We start from the raw sequence: 17833 nt of genomic DNA on the forward strand, positions 1-17833 counted from the left end.
GACACTTTTTCTTATATTTATTACTGCCATCTGTCAAATTTGCAAAGACACACCTGCGCTAATTTCTTTAGGGTATCACCATTTTTAAAACTGATTATGATCTTGAGAAGAGCTTACAGTGCATATTTGTCTCTCCAGACATATGTCTCTGGTGGATTGATTCTCTCACCTGTGTATCTCAATGTTAGGCACATTCCCTCTTGTTTGATAATGTTACCATGTTTAGTTGTGGTGATTTGGTTTTAGTTTTCACATTTCATTTCCTCACTGGTCACTATTTGTCTTCTTCCAATCTATATCACCGTCACTGCTGCTGTAAAAATCTAATTACCCTGGAGGGGTCAATTTAGTACAACATTTTAATCCTCTTTCCATCCTCTGTCTCTGTTTAATTTCAGAGAGGCCAGTGTTCACCAAACAGCCGGTGAACCAGGTGGTGTTGGCAGAAGATACAGTGGACTTCTTCTGCGAGGTGCACGGAGACCCAACTCCGACTGTCCGCTGGCGGAGAGAGGAGGGAGAGTTGCCCCGGGGCAGGTACAGCGGAAACAACACTCTTATGTTGTCTGTTAGAACTGCTTGATTCAGCATACCAACGATACATGCTGGTTGCCAGGGTAAAACTCAGCAACATGTTACATTTCTGGTAATACTTGTAGTGTAGTTATCATTTCACTGATGATATAACCATTTCTAATTAAAGAGCAACTGCAGGCATGTTCTGTGCAAAGATAGGCACAATGAGGAAATATTAAATGATTGATTGAAAAGAAGAAGAAAAGAAAAGTTCTTATCTCCTGTTTTGGAGGTATGATGGAGGACACCAAACTGAAACAAATCCTAGCTCCGATGGAGCCATAATAATTTGAATGGTCTGTCTCTATAGCCCCATTTCCACCAAACACTTCTGGTACAGTAACTTTGGAACCAAAAGTAACCCTTCAGTCATGGCAACTAGACCCTAGGTCCATTTAGCGTTTCCACTACCATCTGTATTCTTAAATGTGGGCAGGGTTGTTGTCACTCACTGCTCCATCCAACACTCACTGTCTTTCCTTATCAATGGTGACACAGAGGAAAATCTGCACCTTATTTATAATCCACAAAACGGGGTCATATGCCAAAATTTTCAGAACAAAAAATAAAACAGCCTGTAGTGAGAGTCTGTCTCGAAAATAGCAGGTTTGTATATTTAGTCCTTCTCAGCAGGGGTTTAGTGTTGCTGTAGCCCACAGGAACAATGCACCATGATGCTTTTTTTTTCTCTGAGTGAGGATTATAATATATGCAATTCACATAATCTAGTCGAAATGAATATATATTTCTTAAATGATTGAAGATCCACTCATTGCTCAAAGTGCCTGTCATCACAGAGACACAATAAAAACTAATGGGATGGTCAAAGTTGTCGTATTGCCATTTAAGGTGTGCTGATGGATGCACATAAGCAGTTCATGTGTTGAGTAACATTACAATTAAGTGTTCCACCGTAAAATTTGCCAGCAGTAACCTTAGTAAATTAAATGATTTTTTTCTCACTACTAAGCCTCAAAACCAGCCACAACTCAGCACTGAGCAAGAGTGACCGTCTGCTACTGACCAATCAACAGACTGCAGCGTTCACAGCCTTGTGATAGTCTGGCGACCTGTCCAGAGTGTACCCCGCCTCTTGCCCAGCTGGGATAGGCTTCAGCGCACCAGCAACCCCTAACAGGATAAGCGGTTATTCCAGGAATCAAAATGTTTGCCTCATATTGCATAGCAGCTTGTACAGGAAGTACAGAGACAATCATCAGAATGCTAAGCGACATATTCATTAAACAGCTGTTGAACTTGTCATATAGTTGTTAGACAGTAATAGTAATAATACCAGTGATAGTAAGTGATAACAGTCATGGTAGTATTGCAGGGTAACACAGTTACTAAGGTACTGTGAGAGCCTTTGTGGATCTGACTGGATGAAACTTTAATGATCCCTCGGGGAAAATGCAGTCAATGTTCCCTTGTTGTCAGCAGGATTCACATCTACACAGGGTGCTGAAAGCTGTACAGGACAATAATCCGAGATTTACCAAACCAAATCTCATACTGCCAAGTGCATTATATCAACTTTTCATATAGTACAAAAAACAGCTTAGTTCTTAGCCTGACAGCTCTACGTTTTGCTCTCTTGCATTTTTTAAAGGTTTAATGGAGCAGATAACTTTGCAGTTTGCTCGAAGGGACATATAAAATGAGCTTGAATGTTGAAACAATGGGAGTTTTCAAAAAAGTCTCGTGCATCACTGTCTTTCCAGATTTGAGATCCGCAGCGACAACAGTCTGCGTCTGACCCAGGTTCGAGGTGAGGACGAGGGCACTTACACCTGCGTGTCAGAGAACAGCGTGGGCAAAGCCGAAGCATCGGGCACCCTGCAAGTCCACGGTGAGACATGAGCATGCATCAGAAATGTTTTAGTAAAAGTTTGTTGTTCAAGCTACTGAGATCCCAGCTGCAGTTACTGACAGTGCCAGCTGGCTGCTCAGTCATGATGGAGTTGTTAAATTTTGAGAATGAATACAAGTGGATTTGCAAAATGTGTAAATCACAAAAACAAATCGTCATAGCAACTCATTTCATTTAATATTATGTGTGAGAAGTATAAAAAAAAATGACACAATGTTTTTACTTTTTCCCAATATGCTGATAAATTTGATGGTATCATTTTCTCAATAACAGAAAGGTAGAAATCTGCCACCAACTACAAAAGGTCTTAACTTGCTTTATTTCAATACACATCATCCAACAAGTGGAATTTCTGTGGAGGCAGTTCTGCACTGGCAGAAAATTTGATTTTAACACTGAATAGATGAGTAAATTATTTGCACAGATGGACAGCCTTGCTATGATGCATCACAAAACATCTCACCTACCAGCATGCTCTTATTTAACTGTTCTTCCAGAGTCTGATTCTGATTTTTTTCAGTGAATTACGTTTGGTAGCTTTCATGGAAAATTTGCCATCAGGTCAGTTTTCTCTAAAGCTGTAGTTGGTACCTTTTATAAAAAAAAAACAAAAACCAAAAAACGAAGCTTTGCTGTCACTATGTCCAAACTGTAGAACATGAGATAGATAATCTGTGGAAAAAAATCCGACACCTCTGCCTACTCTATTGCCTCATAGGGCTTCTAATGGCCTTATGGCACATGAACAAACATGAAATTAAGTTTGTGACCTGACTGCCTTGTTAAAAGCAGCCAAGCTGAAACAACAGGACATCAACTGGCTGGTGCAAACTTTCTCATTTAACAGCTTAACAGTAACCAAAATATGTTCCTGATATCATTTAAGGTGAGAAATAGGCAATGCAGTAACAGAATCCTGATTTATATTTGATCAGTGCTGCCTAGTTTGACAGTTAACTGCAGTTCGCAAGCAGTGATTGAGGTGATTGCTGCGACAGAGACTCTTCAGCTCTGATTGGTTGCTTTCTGTAAGCCACTGTAGATTTGAGCAAATACCATTAGAGGCAAAACAAGTGGAGGGGTCTTGTTTTTTTAACAGACTGTCTGTCTTATATTTGGATTAGGGGTGTAACAATACACATATTGAAGCTGTCAGTACGAGGCTTTCGGTTCGGTACACATTACAAACCGAACCGAATTAAAGTATCCTATTACATTTTGGAAAATAAGATATACAGCTTAAACAGTGTTTCATAGAATGTTCTCAGTGCCACAGGACAGGCACCATGCTGTCTGTCTCCCCCAGAACATTCTACTCCAGTGAGACACACTGGGAGGCAGCTACGTTAAGATAGCTTGTCGCAAGGTGCCTGGTTAGTAGAACAGAATTGCTTCTTCTTTTGTATTTGTTTGTAACTATAATGCCACATTTTATATTTTATAAGGAGCTGTTTCTGTCACTCATGTATAGCTCCTTCACTGCTCAAAGTAAAAAAAAAAACATCCTACTTTGTGAAGTTAGTGTTAATGATATAAAAATGTTAAGACTCTAAGAATGTTCTCTGGCATTTATACTTTTTGCTGTATTGAAAACGCACAGAACCGTGAATTTTGTGAACCGTTACACCCTGAGTCTGGATGTAGTGACATTTTCAGCAAAAAGTTACTTTAATAAAAATGACCTACTATAGCTTTAAGATCATGTTGAATGGTGTCCTCAATGTCCACAATGTTCATACGATATAGCCTTTAAGAAGAAAAATCATTGAAGAGACAGCCAGATAGACAGTGTCTCTGGTTAAAACTCCCCATAATGCCACTGCTAACATGCTCTTAACTGAAACTCAATGCAAGAAAAAAAAAGAAAAATGGATTTTTAAGTTTCTTTCAAGCGCCGACTCGTCATCCCTCTGGAGAGAGAGCTAAGATCAAAAAGCCCTGAAATTGCATTAGAATAAAGTCAGTCCCTTGAAGAGAGGCACTCGGAAGAGAAATCTGTCATTTGTGATGATAAAAGAGAATATTTAGAGTTTTATTCTGTAACAGTTAATTCAGTGGGCCGGCCCTCCAGTATGTACTTACATTCCTAACATCTGTCAGGACATTAATGCTGACGTACTACGTCCACATGCGTGCACTGACAAACACACAAAACACACATGTACACACTCCTGCACATGCAGAAATGCACTTTATTAATAGAATTTTGCAGCAGAATGAAGAAGTCATTTCCAGCAGCAGCTGTTAGGCAAATGGAGATTGATTGTGGGTTGGTGCATGCAGCTGCAGTATTAGCCCCCCCCCCCCCGGTTTAAAACCATGGATCAATCAGAACGCTGCCTCTTATCTCCATGTGTATGTCCACATTCAGCTCATCATTCCTCTTCCCACTCGCCCACTGTTCCTTTCTTTTGGGACCACTTCATTTAAATAGCAGACAGTTTCACTTCAGTCCATTCACATTCAGTGATTATTCATGTTGAATAGACCTGAGCGGCTGTGGTGCTCCAAAGTTTTGCTCTGTCTTGTTGAAATATTTCATCCATTACCACTGTTCATCATGAACTCATCATCTCATTCTCATTCATTTCTTCTTTTCCTCTTTTCTTTTCCATCCCTTTCTGCATCACTCCATCGCAGTCGGCCCATCCAGTGAGTATTCCATTTCATCCCATCTTATACCTGTGTGTGTGTGTGTGTGTGTGTGTGTGTGTGAGAGAGAGAGAGAAAGAGACGTAATATGAGAGAGAGAGGAATACAGATACAGACCATGTTGCCATGTTGGAGACAGCCACTACCACTCTTACTTTTTTCTTTTGGCCAATTAGTAATAGAGAATAGTCAGTTAGTATTAAGTACCTTTGGAGGCGCTGGAAGTAGGCTTTTGATTTTGCACAACTGCACTCCAGTCATGCTTTAAAGCATCTAGGTAGAGCTTCCGTTACTACAAAGAAAAAGATTCCATCAATACCGTATTAAGTTTAGCTCTCAGCTCCTGAATATATAGAATAAAAAGGGAATGACACCAAACAAAATCCAAACAATATCCCACACACTATAAAATAATTTAAAATAATTTGTAGTGCTGCACTAACATGCTGATTAATCATGTATGTGCTGACAATTTAATTTTCTCGCTGGAAAAACAGGGCCTCTGTACTCTGAAAAATAGTCATTTTACAGCTAACAGAGCAGCGTTGGAAGCTGACAAACTCATCATATAACACCATCTGCTTGGGCATGATATCATTTCTAATTGTGTGTGTACTTATGTTGATTAAATTGCAAAAAGCTGTGAGTTGAATTGAGGCACAAGATGCTTCTTATGTGTGTCGTGAAATGGAGAAGTACCAAAGCTGCAAAAGTAGACCTTTTTACCCTGGAAGGGAAAATATTGTTTCTTCACAGCAATGTATTACAGTGCAGGAGCTTTTCATTGGCATTCCTGGAAGACAAACATGAAATTGAGGAAAGGAGTTGCAATTTTTCCACAGGTGTCTGAGAAATGGGCTGTCAGACGGGCCCTCTTACTACCTTCGCATCAACAGAAATGGAATAAAGAGTAGGGAGTGTAAATGATGGGTTTCAGGAACAGTTTAGGTTACACAACAAAGGGGAGTGTGTGTTTAGAGGACGTGTCGTCTTTGTGTATGTCCGTGGGTTTTGACTCTTCACTGTACATTTCCATATCTGAAAGGGCCTTGATGCTTTAAAGGTTGACACCACTCTAACTTTTCATCTTTCTCGCCTCTCAGTCACTTCACATAATGCGTAGGCAGGGGCAATTGAGAGGATGAAATAACACTTTTAAGCTATGACACGCACTGGCAGAGAGCAACAACAGATTTATGTCTATTACAGAAACACATCTCTGTAGCAGAGGACGAACAAATAAGAGCAAATGGTGTGAATAATCCCGCATCAGTCCACACTACATGAAATAAACCTGTCTTAACCTGTGTGACTCTAACATTAAGCCCTGCATCTGTTAACAACAAAGAATCAGCTAAATAGATTGCAATAGCAATAGAATATTTTCTTCAGACAAGGGCAAAGGTCAATGTGAATAAATGGGACAGGTTGGTGTGGAGTGCAGAGAGGAGAATGTGAGTATTTTTTCTTTTCATCTGATGCACTCTTTTTTTCTGTAGCACAAATCCTTCATCAGGCTTGATGCATGTTAGATGGCATCAGTAACATCTCACATTACCTAGCCATGATTTCCATGTTGAAGCTCGTCAGAAAAAAAGTGGCTCATTTGATTGTTTCCACTACAAGACTGTGTGCTACTAAACATGCCTGATAGCCATCAGGAAACTCTGAAGAGGGCTGAGGGCAACAGCGACAAATGAACTGGAACACGTCAGTCCTCTCACTGCAGGGGGCACAAGACTCCAGAGAGACCTAGCTGAAATGATGATCCAAAACAGTAATTTGGTCTAGTTTCCCATTTGCTTTCAAGTGTGCCCTATTGCCTCTTGGAGTGACTCAGTATGTTTACATGACACAAAAGAAAATAGATTTGTTGTGTTAGTCCGACTAAAAGCAGTCTTTTAAAATACATGTGAATATGTTAGACTGACTTCAATCGTACTGAATTGAATTTCTCAGAAGTCAGACTAACACACCCAGATAATGTGATTGGGAGTCAAATTACTCTTGCGTGTACAGTCGCTCTGTGCATGCACCGCAGTTTCTGACCCAGGCTTTGACCTGGAAATTGAATAGCATTAAATGCATAACAGAAGAAGAAGCCAGTAACAACATGGCCAAATCATCCAGTTCTGTGCATTTTTGGACAGACAAGGAGACACAGTTCCTGCTGTGTCATCTGAAATGTACATAGCTGGAAAGTTGTCCACTATGGTAACAGTTTGCCTCCAGCTAACCATAGCTAACTTGTTTGTTGATTGTTTGGTCTGTGACGTAATAGGTCAACCAGAAAAAGGTCCAGTGCTAACAAGCTGAAAGGGGGTATATCGCCACCTATCATAGTTGAGTCTTAAATACTTTGGTCAACAAATCAATTCCCCTCCCATGCTTGTATACTGGGACAAGGACAGCAGTCCAATTAAAGGGCCTAGCCAAGTTATAATCGTCGCTCTACTTAACTGTGCATGTAAACGTACTGATTGAGTGCAACCCTTTATTTGCTATATATTACATTGGGATTGCTTACTAAATAAAAAGTACAAACAGGAGCCTCATTACAGAAAAAAATATATGCTTGTCCTATCTTAACTGACGTTTCAAAGTTAAAAAAAAAAAATCCTATCTTCCCATTATACAAGGAATTCCCAGATTCATGGCTGTGTCCTACCCTGTCTCAGACCTCCTATCTTAACTTAAGAAATCCTAACTCCTAAATCGTAAAAGTGTAAATTTGATTTTTCAGTCTGCACTCGTCCTGTCATGGCTGTAGCTTTGATAGTGTACCGGTAGGCTCAAGATGGACAGACATAATATCATCGGCTCTCTTGTCACTGACTAGCTAGTTCGCTAAAATGGACAACAAAAAGACGGGCGTTCAGTTTTAGCCACAAAATGTCAAAGGCAGTTATCATGTTGGAAAAGACATCCCACCTTTTCAGGAAGTTTTCTTCTCAATTACTTAAATGAATTAATTATTTATTTTAATTATTTGATTAGAGCTATTTATTGAAATTAAAGTGTTGTCATATGGTCACAGCAGCCCTTCAGCCATATTTCAGTGTTCATGATGGTCCCCATCTTCACTGTCATTAACATACAGACCTAACAACAGTACCTGTGCCATTTTTGTTAGTTGTTTTGAGTTTAGGACAGGGTCTACTCTATCCTAACTTAGGATTCCTAACATGGTAAATCCCTAACTTAGGACAGCTCTGTAATAGCGAAATTCCTACCCTAAGTCTTTGTAATACCAAAAATCCTCAATGTCATGTGTAACTGAGAGCAGATAGGATTTTAGACTTATGAAGTTTCTTTAAACAGGCCTCAGGACTGGCTGTGTGTCCTGTCAACTTGAGTCAGTCCTGTCTGTAAAGGCCCAGACACACCGAGCTGATGGTCGGCTGTTGGTCAGTGTTGGGATGTCAAGGAGCCTCTGTCACCCGAGTCTTTTGGTGTGTCCTGCAGCATTGGGTACTAGTTGGCTGTAGTTGTTTGTTTTTTTCCAGCTGATCCAGCATGTTGAATCGTTGTCAGAGATGGCAAAGCCTGTCAGTGAGAGAAATCACTCTAATTGTCAGTTCAGCTCAGTGGACGAAAGAGAAATAAAAGTAAAGGAAAGTAAACAAATAACTAAAGTCAAGAAGGAGGGAGATCAAAACAAACTTATTATATAAGTTAAGATTAGTTAAGATTAGATAAGTTGAGCTCTTTACAGAAACTATTCATAGTTGTTTGTGTTATTGTTTACTGGCTCACGGTAGACATAATTTATTCTTTCAGCATCTAGTTGTGTTTTTAATGTGCTAATTGGCTAACTAGTGAAAGGACTGACAAGATCAGTCTCCCGGTTTTCAATCTTGAATGAAGAATAAAGACTATCGCTGCCTGCTAGTATGATGACTGATTTCCTCTCACGCAGGCACAGAGTGTATGTGCTAGTTGGCTGTTGATTGTAATGTTTGTGGTGTGTTCATGTGCAACTTTTTGGCCGAAACACAGGCTAGGTGAGGTGACGCAACAGCAGGCGTTCGGCACAACTAGTTCTTTGATGTTGGTTTGGTGTGTCTGGGCATTAAATGTGCAGCCAGCTTTGGGGAATGAAGAGGCAAGGATAGGGGAAGGAAAAAAGAAGAAAATCGTACATAAAAGGAAAACAACTGCAGGTTGTAGCACACATGTTGATAAATCATGCTTTGTAAAGCACATGTACAGACAGGAGTCAGGATGACCTTCCCATGAATTTTATGCAATAGAATTTCTATATCATGTACCTCGTACAGAGGGTTAACTTGTGGGAGCTAAGACATTATAAAAACAAAGAATTGCATAGCTGCTTCTGTAACTTACACTTAGCCTATTAAAAGCTGTACCAGCCCTCCAATTCATATATTGATGTTGGATAAACAAGGAGGAGTTCTGGGAACAAAGGTCCCACTCCAAATTAAATAAAAGCATAGATGAATTATGGTCCTGATAGAATTCGTTACGAAATAACCACCTCCTCAATCATCACTTCAGAATGGAAACAGCATCAGGAAAAATGTGTATGCGTCTGAGAAAGAGAGAGAGTGTTGTATAAATGATGAAGCTGAAGACTCGTGCAGCAGCAGCAGCGTGAGAGTGTGTTTACTCAAGCGTATGTGTGTGAAACAGGCTGTCTGCATCAGCGTGGGACTGTGACAGCTGCCTGTCACATCGAAGCCCCTGAGGAACTCCTGCTGGGAGTGTGTGTGTGTATTTGTGTTCCCCTGTGTGTGATAGCTTCAGTATGTTGGTGCAAATCGCACGTCAATTGTGCATTTAGGGGGGTTGGGGGAGGTAAGATGCTTTTGGTTGTAAACACTTTGTCTGCCTTTGCTATGTGATTGAGCAATACACACGGTGTTCATACAACAGCAGTGGAACAAATGGCACACTCTGATCTGTCTTAGTGGGAACACAGTATGTGGTGAGCAGCTGAGTTGGCTGAAACATTTGTCTGTTGTATTTAGTTCATGAGTATCTTCCATTAATTATGTTCCCTCCCAAACTTCTAAAGCTGGGATCAGCAACCCTGTCAGCAGACAAGAACTTCAATATTGGACAACCCAAACCCCCCAATACCCATCAATGCCAAAATTTTGGCTATACTAGGTTAAAGTATACTAGGTTAGGAAAGATTGTGCTTATGGCAAATAAGGTATGGTAAGGTTAGGAAACTAAAACATTATATGACACCATCTCCTGCCTCCTGCATTTAAATCAAATTCACTACACTCCCATCTAACACTCCAACCTCCACACCCTTACTTTCTGCCTCGCTCCATAAAGGGCACGCTACCTCCGTTCGCATGGAATATGAGCATGATTCCCAGATACTGCTTCGGGATCAAAGTACATGACATATCCCTAAAATGGCCAGATGCAGCAGACATGGGATGTCCGAATTGAGAATGAGTGCAGGGCACAAAAATGGTGTCAAAATGAAAAACCATTTCTTGGTCTTGGACACCTAGCAGGTCACATTTGCTGCGCCTTCTGTTGGCTAGCATGACAGACACCCTTTTTCATAGAGATCACGTGATAGGGCCGCTCCTAAGTCCCTTTGCTTTTTTTCCAAAGAACAAAAAATGGGGGCATAGTGCCGCACCACTGTGTGATATTAGACAACATGCCGCCATTACGAAAGCACAAGAGGTATTATGGGCATGGCAAGTAACACAACACTGTCAGTCTCTAGTGTGACATATAACATATGTATAGGTAGCCTCAAACCTGCACCACAGATGTTGACATACTTCATCCTGGGAGTTTCTCTGGCTGCTCCTGCCTGAGCACCAATGGATGCCATGCATGAAGAACGCTACAAGCTAATATTCCTTAAGATAAAATTTGCAGTCTGATATGGTGTTCTGCCAAGATGTGGCAGAACCTGATTACATCATCTGCTATAGAACCCTCTAAATTATGTGTCATCTGATGCCATCATAAAGTAATTCTAACGTTCACCACCTTTTCTAACACTACGTTTAAAGAGTTAACTTTAAATGGCCAATGTAAAAAGTAAGGATTGGCCAAAATGACTTCACTTTTGCAGGATTTAAGAGAATGTTTAATTCCCACGCACTTCACACTCAGACAATACTTTCCTTCTGCAGTTTGACTCTTTTATCGTAAAAGCTGTGGAAGTTTAACTTGAAGGTCTTGTTTATTTTTGCTTCCTCTTGGCATGTTAGCCTTGTTATGTGTTCTCCAGTTCCGGCAATATCCAGCATATAAAAGAAGCCTCCAGGCTCCTTTAAATTCCTATCTCAAGCGTTTCATTCTTTATTTAGATGTTCCCCAGTTTACCTCCCTGACACAGCCTCTCTCAGTTATCAGTTTATGTGCCATCATTTTTGCAGATCTGGTTATATACTTTATGAAATTGGAAAGTTAAGGTTCGGTGGTGTTTGATAAGCAGTGACATTCTTTCTGTCCTTTTTAACGGCACTTTGAACAATAAAAGCTGTCATACCTTAAAGCTAGCAACCCAGAATACCAAACTACTGTACAAGCAACGTGCTGTGCAAATAGCTTCCATGACATGCAGGCATTGTTTGCTGATTTTTGTCATGTATATTTCAGCTGCTCTGTTACAATCCATCTCCCTGCTTCTACCCCATGTGAGAATGCTAATGTCTCTCTCTGCCCTAAATCTAAAGCTCAGTGTCGCGCCGAGTGCACCCATTATTGCTAATTATTTATTACAGCCTCAGGCAATGTGCCGGCTTGCCTCCTCAAATCAAACATTGTTATTCTCCAGACAGGGCTACGTAGTGCACCAAAAACGGCATTTTAATAGCCTGAATATTCCAAGCTGTCACTGTATTTGGGTCAAAGTTATGGCGATGTGTCAGGCGCGAGGGGAAAATGTTCAGGTGTTGACAAGTTTTTGTAAAATGACCTGTTTAGCATGATGTTCTTATACAATGTCTTTTCTCTTGTGTGTTTATCACATCTGTATGTGCACAAGCCCGGAGTTGCATTACATAAGAAATATGTATTACACTGCATTTCTTTAATATTTCAGGCCTTGCATCAGTCTTGACAGGAAGCCTGTCCTTACGGTAGCTGGGACGTGAAGGCAGGGGTTCAGTGCCACCAGCCTGTATTGCACTATTGTGGTTCACATCCGAAACATAGGGAGCATCGTTGGGCTTTGACCTTTAGGGTTACTGGGGGGCTGCGTCTTCAATCCCATGACATGACCCTGCCCACTGTGGCCAAGGCCCCCTTAGCTGTGATTTATCTTGAGGTTGACACATGGATCTCCTCCTGCTGTGTGATGGGGCCAGTGGTGGAAGCAGTCTTAAGGACGGCAAAGGGCAGGGCAATTCCCAAGGCAGGGATCAAAACGTTTATGCAGGGTTATTAAATGAAGCTTGAATACTCATCTGAGGTTAGTGATTACAGGAAACAGACAAGTCACAAAGAGGGGGGGCTGGGTAGAGACAACATTTCACGTAAAACAAATTTTCAATACTTGATACTCACCTGCTTTCAATGCTAGCTTTTCTGGCTCGACCCTTAATTTTTGCTCTGTTTATCTTGTTTTTTTATCCTGCCTGCTGCTTTCTCTCCCTATAAGGATTTAATCAAACTCTAACCCTCTCAACAAAATGTAAGAGACAACATCCTCCTCTGAGCTAACTAATGTCAGCAATCATTCCTCAAGGTGTAATTGCTTCGGGCTGATAAATTGAAGCAAAGTTACACATCATAATACCTGTCATGGTCAGTTGTTTTTCTCTCACTAGGTATCTTTCCATCACTCGTTTAATCCATCATTGGCTTTGCAAATTGAAAGGAAAGGCAAGTTGTTGCATGTTTGCGTGTGTGTCAACTAGAGTATATTGTAAGGAGCGCATACAACAACATGACATAGGCCAACTGTATGCAAGAAAACCCAAAGCAAGGCAGTTTTATTCAGAAAGCACATTTTACACACAGAGAGGTTCATGGTGCTGTGAGAAGTTAGAATAGAATGAAAGTAGACACTGCCATTCAAATCAACATAGCAGGATGGTCAGAGCGTGTGTACCTTTACCACTGCAACAGTTGTAGTGGGCTAAGTTCTGTATAAACTTTAGTAAAAATAAACCAAACAGCTGCAAGTCACAAACTAACTGAGGTGAGGTTTGGCAAAAACAACCCAACGAGTAGTAGAGTAGAAAGAAGCACAGAGAGAGAGCCTTGCTGCTTGAGAGGAACTGAGGATTGTGACAGTATTAGCTACTGAGAAATGTTTTGCATTACTGCCCATAGTTTCAGCTGGGAGATGTGTTCGGGCAGAGACTTCACTACTTTTATACGTATGTTACGTAAAATAAATAATAAAATAAAATAAAAAATAAAGTCATAGGACAATGAGAATAATCTTGCACATATTTTCCTTAGTGAGAAAAAAAAATACAACCACAAACAACATTTCTCTCTTTCACCAAACTTTTTCTTTTTTTCTTTTTTTCTCATTTTCATTCAAACTTTGATATAAGCAAAATAAATCTCACCAAAAAAAATCCTTGTCTCTAGCCCCTTTTCCACTGCACAAAAAAAAAATTAGTACGTGCTGAGTCTGCCCCTCTACCAGCGAGATGCAATGATGCGCCACCACGAAATACTGTCTGTCTCCTTCCAAGCAGCGCTCAAACATCGATCCAGATCAGTCTGCACAAAGTTTGAAAGGGAGACTGAATAAGATATATCTATATAAATCTATATGAAGATATATCCAAAAAGTAACCTCTGTAAAGGTTTCACAGGCCTCAATGCTGCTTTTTACTGTTTACTATCCTGTTTTCTGGCCTGTCTGTTACTTAGTATGTGAAACACCAAAAAACCCAGCACACTCACCCAGAGGCATACTTGTTTGCCGCAGAGAAGTGTTCACATTTCTGGTCTACTGGCAATGGAAATATGGCCTTGTTAGCAGGTTTACTCATGTTTAACAAAAAAAAAAGTGTACACGCACTAATTTTAGTGGAAAAGGCGTAACAATTAACTAACACCAGAAGTGCTTGAGAACACTATAGTTTACAGTTTGGATTTAAAAACTGCAATGGTTGGGGTATTCCTGAAGCTCTGCAGCAAATGTCAGGGTGCATTATGACTTTTCAGTGTTCTGAAATTTTTGTTTTTCCTTTGTGCAAATTTAACTATCACATAAAGAATGTGGATGGAAACTCGCCTTTTATTCTTTCTCTTTAGCTGGTGAGTGTTTTTTTTTCTGTTATTTGTCTTTTTATTCTTTGGGAAGCTTCTCCTCCTCCCCGTCTTTCTCTTTCTCTCAGTTTCTCTCAATGCTAATTGAGACAGAGAATGAAAGAGAAGCAGGAGATCAGGTGGGAAGATGAGAAATCAATTAGGACTGGTGGAGGGCATCATTATGCATTCACATCCCCTGTGGAGGAAGGCCTGTCACTTGCTACAGAATCAATAGAAATCAAAGAGGTGTGTGTGTGTGTGTGTGTGTGTGTGTGTGTGTGTGTGTGTGTGTGTGTGTGTGTGTGTTTGAGGACACAAACACAGACTTCCCACCCCTGCCCTCCATCTATGCTCACAGACATCTGATTAGCCTGGTGCCTGGGATCAAAAAGGTGACCCACAAACCCGGATTTAGGTTCCTGTGTGGTTGCCTTCTTGATAGGCTTTCCACCCAAGCATTGGAGATTGATTATCTTAGCATATAGCTTAACCAATAGGCATCAATCAAAGCCAAACAAATCAAGGACACAGATGATCTATGTTGTATCCTTATCTTTGTAATAGTAGTTCCAGGTAGGAGGCACTAAATTTAGGAATGCGGCCAGCAGCTCAAAGTCCCATTTGCACATTCCTGTTGGCATCCGAGGGCTTGTGAATATTAGAAAAATAAGTGTGAAAATGCATTACAAGTGACTGAGGTATGTGCATGTTTGTTAGGCATGTTTGTTGCGTGACTCTGATAAATGTAATGAATGGAGGCAAATGAGACACGCAGGAGAGGAAAGGGAGCCTGAAGACTCCAGAATGCCTGCATCCAAATCCAACACTTGTTGAGGCTTTGTGTTAACATATTTCTGTTAAGTATCCATGGTAAAATAATTATCAAATTAAGCTTTGTTTTTCTTCCTCTCTTGCTTTGTTCTCTCATTGCTTCTCCCTCTCTGTAGTTCACCTGCTACTTCTCCCAATCACGGCTCCCTCTGTTGCTCTCGCTCACTGGTGGTCTCAGCATGTTCTTACACATTTTCTCCTTTTTTGACTTATCAAGAGGCAAACAACATTGTTTTTACGTTCAATATACTTTACACTCCGCTTCAAATGTCGATGCAAGTCCATACTACCCTGCAACATACAGTGAAGTCCTTTTCCTACTAAAAAAAAAACCCACTAACATTTGCTAAAATCTGGCTTTTGTATGTAATAGGAAATGTTACAATCTGCATTCACTCCCAGTCAAATAATTCGGCAGTAGTCACAGGTATTTATCGGCTACGGCTCCAATTGGCAGTGATGGAAATACTACTAGAGACTGCGCTAATTTTAGCCCAGTCGATAAGCGGTGACACACTGTCACAAAATACTTGCCATCTCTGCCCAAGCAGCGCTCAAACAACAATCCAAATTAGTCTGCTCTGAATTTGAAAGAGAGACTGAATAAGTAAGCGATATATTAAAAAAAAGTAACCACTGTAACATTTTCACTGGCCCCCATGCTACTTTCTACTGTTTACTATCCTGTTTTCCAACCTGTCTATGATGTTGAATGTGACACGCCAGCAAAAACAAACAAACAAAAAACAAAATAGAAAAGTGGACTCATCTGCTGCAGAGCCGTGGACACAGCTCTGGACTAATGGCAATGGGAAAGAAAGGAGTCTATAGCCTATTTTTAGTGAGAAGTCCTGTTTTTCCCATTTGATTTCATCTCTGACATAAATGCTTAATAAGGCCTGGATTTCATTATCGGTATATCTTTCATAGGCTCTATGTTGATGTGTTGATGTCGATGCATAAAGAACAACAAAACTATCCCATGAATGTTTCCTGCAAGTAATCGGCCAATCAGAAATGTTCAGCACTGCAAGCCCCACCCCCAAAGTTCCTGTACTTTCAGTAAGTACTACCCTCTGATGAGGGACTTTTTGGGGGCAAAAGAATGTCCCCGGAATTGAATTTGGAGCTTAGTCCCTGTGGTCAAAACAACATTAGTTCCTCGACAGGCTCCTAGTTCGCGGGGGAAGTTTCTGCGGTCATAAAGGTTGTTTTTTTTTCCACCTGTAACTGTCCTAGAGGAACTAGGTCCCTGGTTTCTCCTGGTGAAATGCAATTACTGTTCCTGAGTGTCTAGAACTCTGAAAGTGGGAGCAAAAAGCAAACACTGCCCTGGCTTTGGAGACTAAATTATTAATTTTATAGTAAAGGAAAGGTTAAGTTAATGTTGTTTTTTGCTTTAATGCTGTAGAGTTGCATCTGTTCTGAGCCTTGTTTGACGTAATTAGCCTGTTTTGAATCATCAGTGATGATAACATGCCACCATTAGAATCATTTTTTGAACTAAGTATTCACAGGCAGTACCCACTGTGTGTAAGCGTGTGAAGGTCAGTAGTTGCTGCTAAAACTGTGTGTCACTTAATGGATTCTTTTTTTTCTCAAGTAACTTCAAATAAGAACATTTTATATATGAATTTAAAAAGACTGGTTCATTATTAAACATCATTACTGTCATTGTCTGCTTTGGCCTTTTCCCCTCTCTTGCCTTGACATGGTGTACAACTATTTGACATAAAATCCTCTTATGTTAAAATATTTAATCACTGGCAGCCTTGATTGAATATTTGGGCATAATGTGCATTTGAACATAGTGAGTGTTAAAAGCAAGTAGCAGCTGATAATAGAGTAACAGCAGAGTGATTTATCAGCTGCCACAAGGGTGCTGGCTTACATTCTCCTCAGTGAAGTATGTTTATGAACTATGCTAATTGAAAAATGTGAAGTTGCTGTGTTTGATAGAGAAACTTCTCTTGACTTTGTTGCCTCTGCATCAAAAAACCTTCATATTTACATATTTATACTTTCTTTTAAACCTCCGTCCCACGTGTGGCCTTTAGTGTCGGTGTTTGAAGTGATGAGGCCATCAGAGGAACACCTCATAGTGTGTGTGTGTGTGTGTGTGTGTGTGTGTGTGTGTGTGTGTGTGTGTGTGTGTGTGTGTGTGTGTGAGAAACAGATAAAGAGACAGAGAGAGCGCGAGTGAGAGAGTTGTCAGTTACGAGTTGCTGTCATCACTGGTGGCCTGGCTGTCACGGCTTAAATGGGACCTGTTATCCTCACTTTTACGTTCATATTTGTATTTTGGGTTTCTACTAGAACATGTGTACATGCTTTGATGTTCACAAAACACTTTTTCTGCCTCATACTGTCTGTGCTGAAACCACTGTTCTCACCTTTTGACTGAGACTGTCTTTTAGCACTCTCTGTAAGCCACCATCTTGAAAAAGCCCTGTCTGCTCTGATTGGTCAGCTTTTTCAGGTCTTCAGTACTATATCTGTAATCTCTACATCTCTGCATTGTCTTTGTAGCCAGGGTAATGACTTGAGAAAAGTAAAGTACTGAACATCTGACACTGTAACATTATAGTATATATATGATAGAACATTAGAAAACGTATAACAAGTTCCCCTTTAAAGCTACAGATGGTAAGTCACGGCTACTTTTTTTCACATTTGCTG

General features: G+C 40.4%; 1 protein-coding gene across 2 annotated transcripts in view; it reads left to right on the forward strand.

Annotated features, from left to right (window-relative positions):
- robo3 (roundabout, axon guidance receptor, homolog 3 (Drosophila)) overlaps positions 1–17833 on the forward strand; it is a 120266-nt gene that overhangs the window by 56559 nt on the left and 45874 nt on the right. For both annotated transcript variants that reach the window (XM_049591472.1, XM_049591473.1), the window contains exons 5-6: positions 399–537; positions 2298–2425. In XM_049591472.1, the coding sequence (XP_049447429.1) occupies positions 399–537; positions 2298–2425 (267 nt within the window). The remainder of the gene's footprint in view (positions 1–398; positions 538–2297; positions 2426–17833) is intronic.

This window comes from Epinephelus fuscoguttatus, linkage group LG12 (genome assembly GCF_011397635.1).
Source record: "Epinephelus fuscoguttatus linkage group LG12, E.fuscoguttatus.final_Chr_v1".
Classification (NCBI taxonomy): domain Eukaryota; kingdom Metazoa; phylum Chordata; class Actinopteri; order Perciformes; family Serranidae; genus Epinephelus; species Epinephelus fuscoguttatus.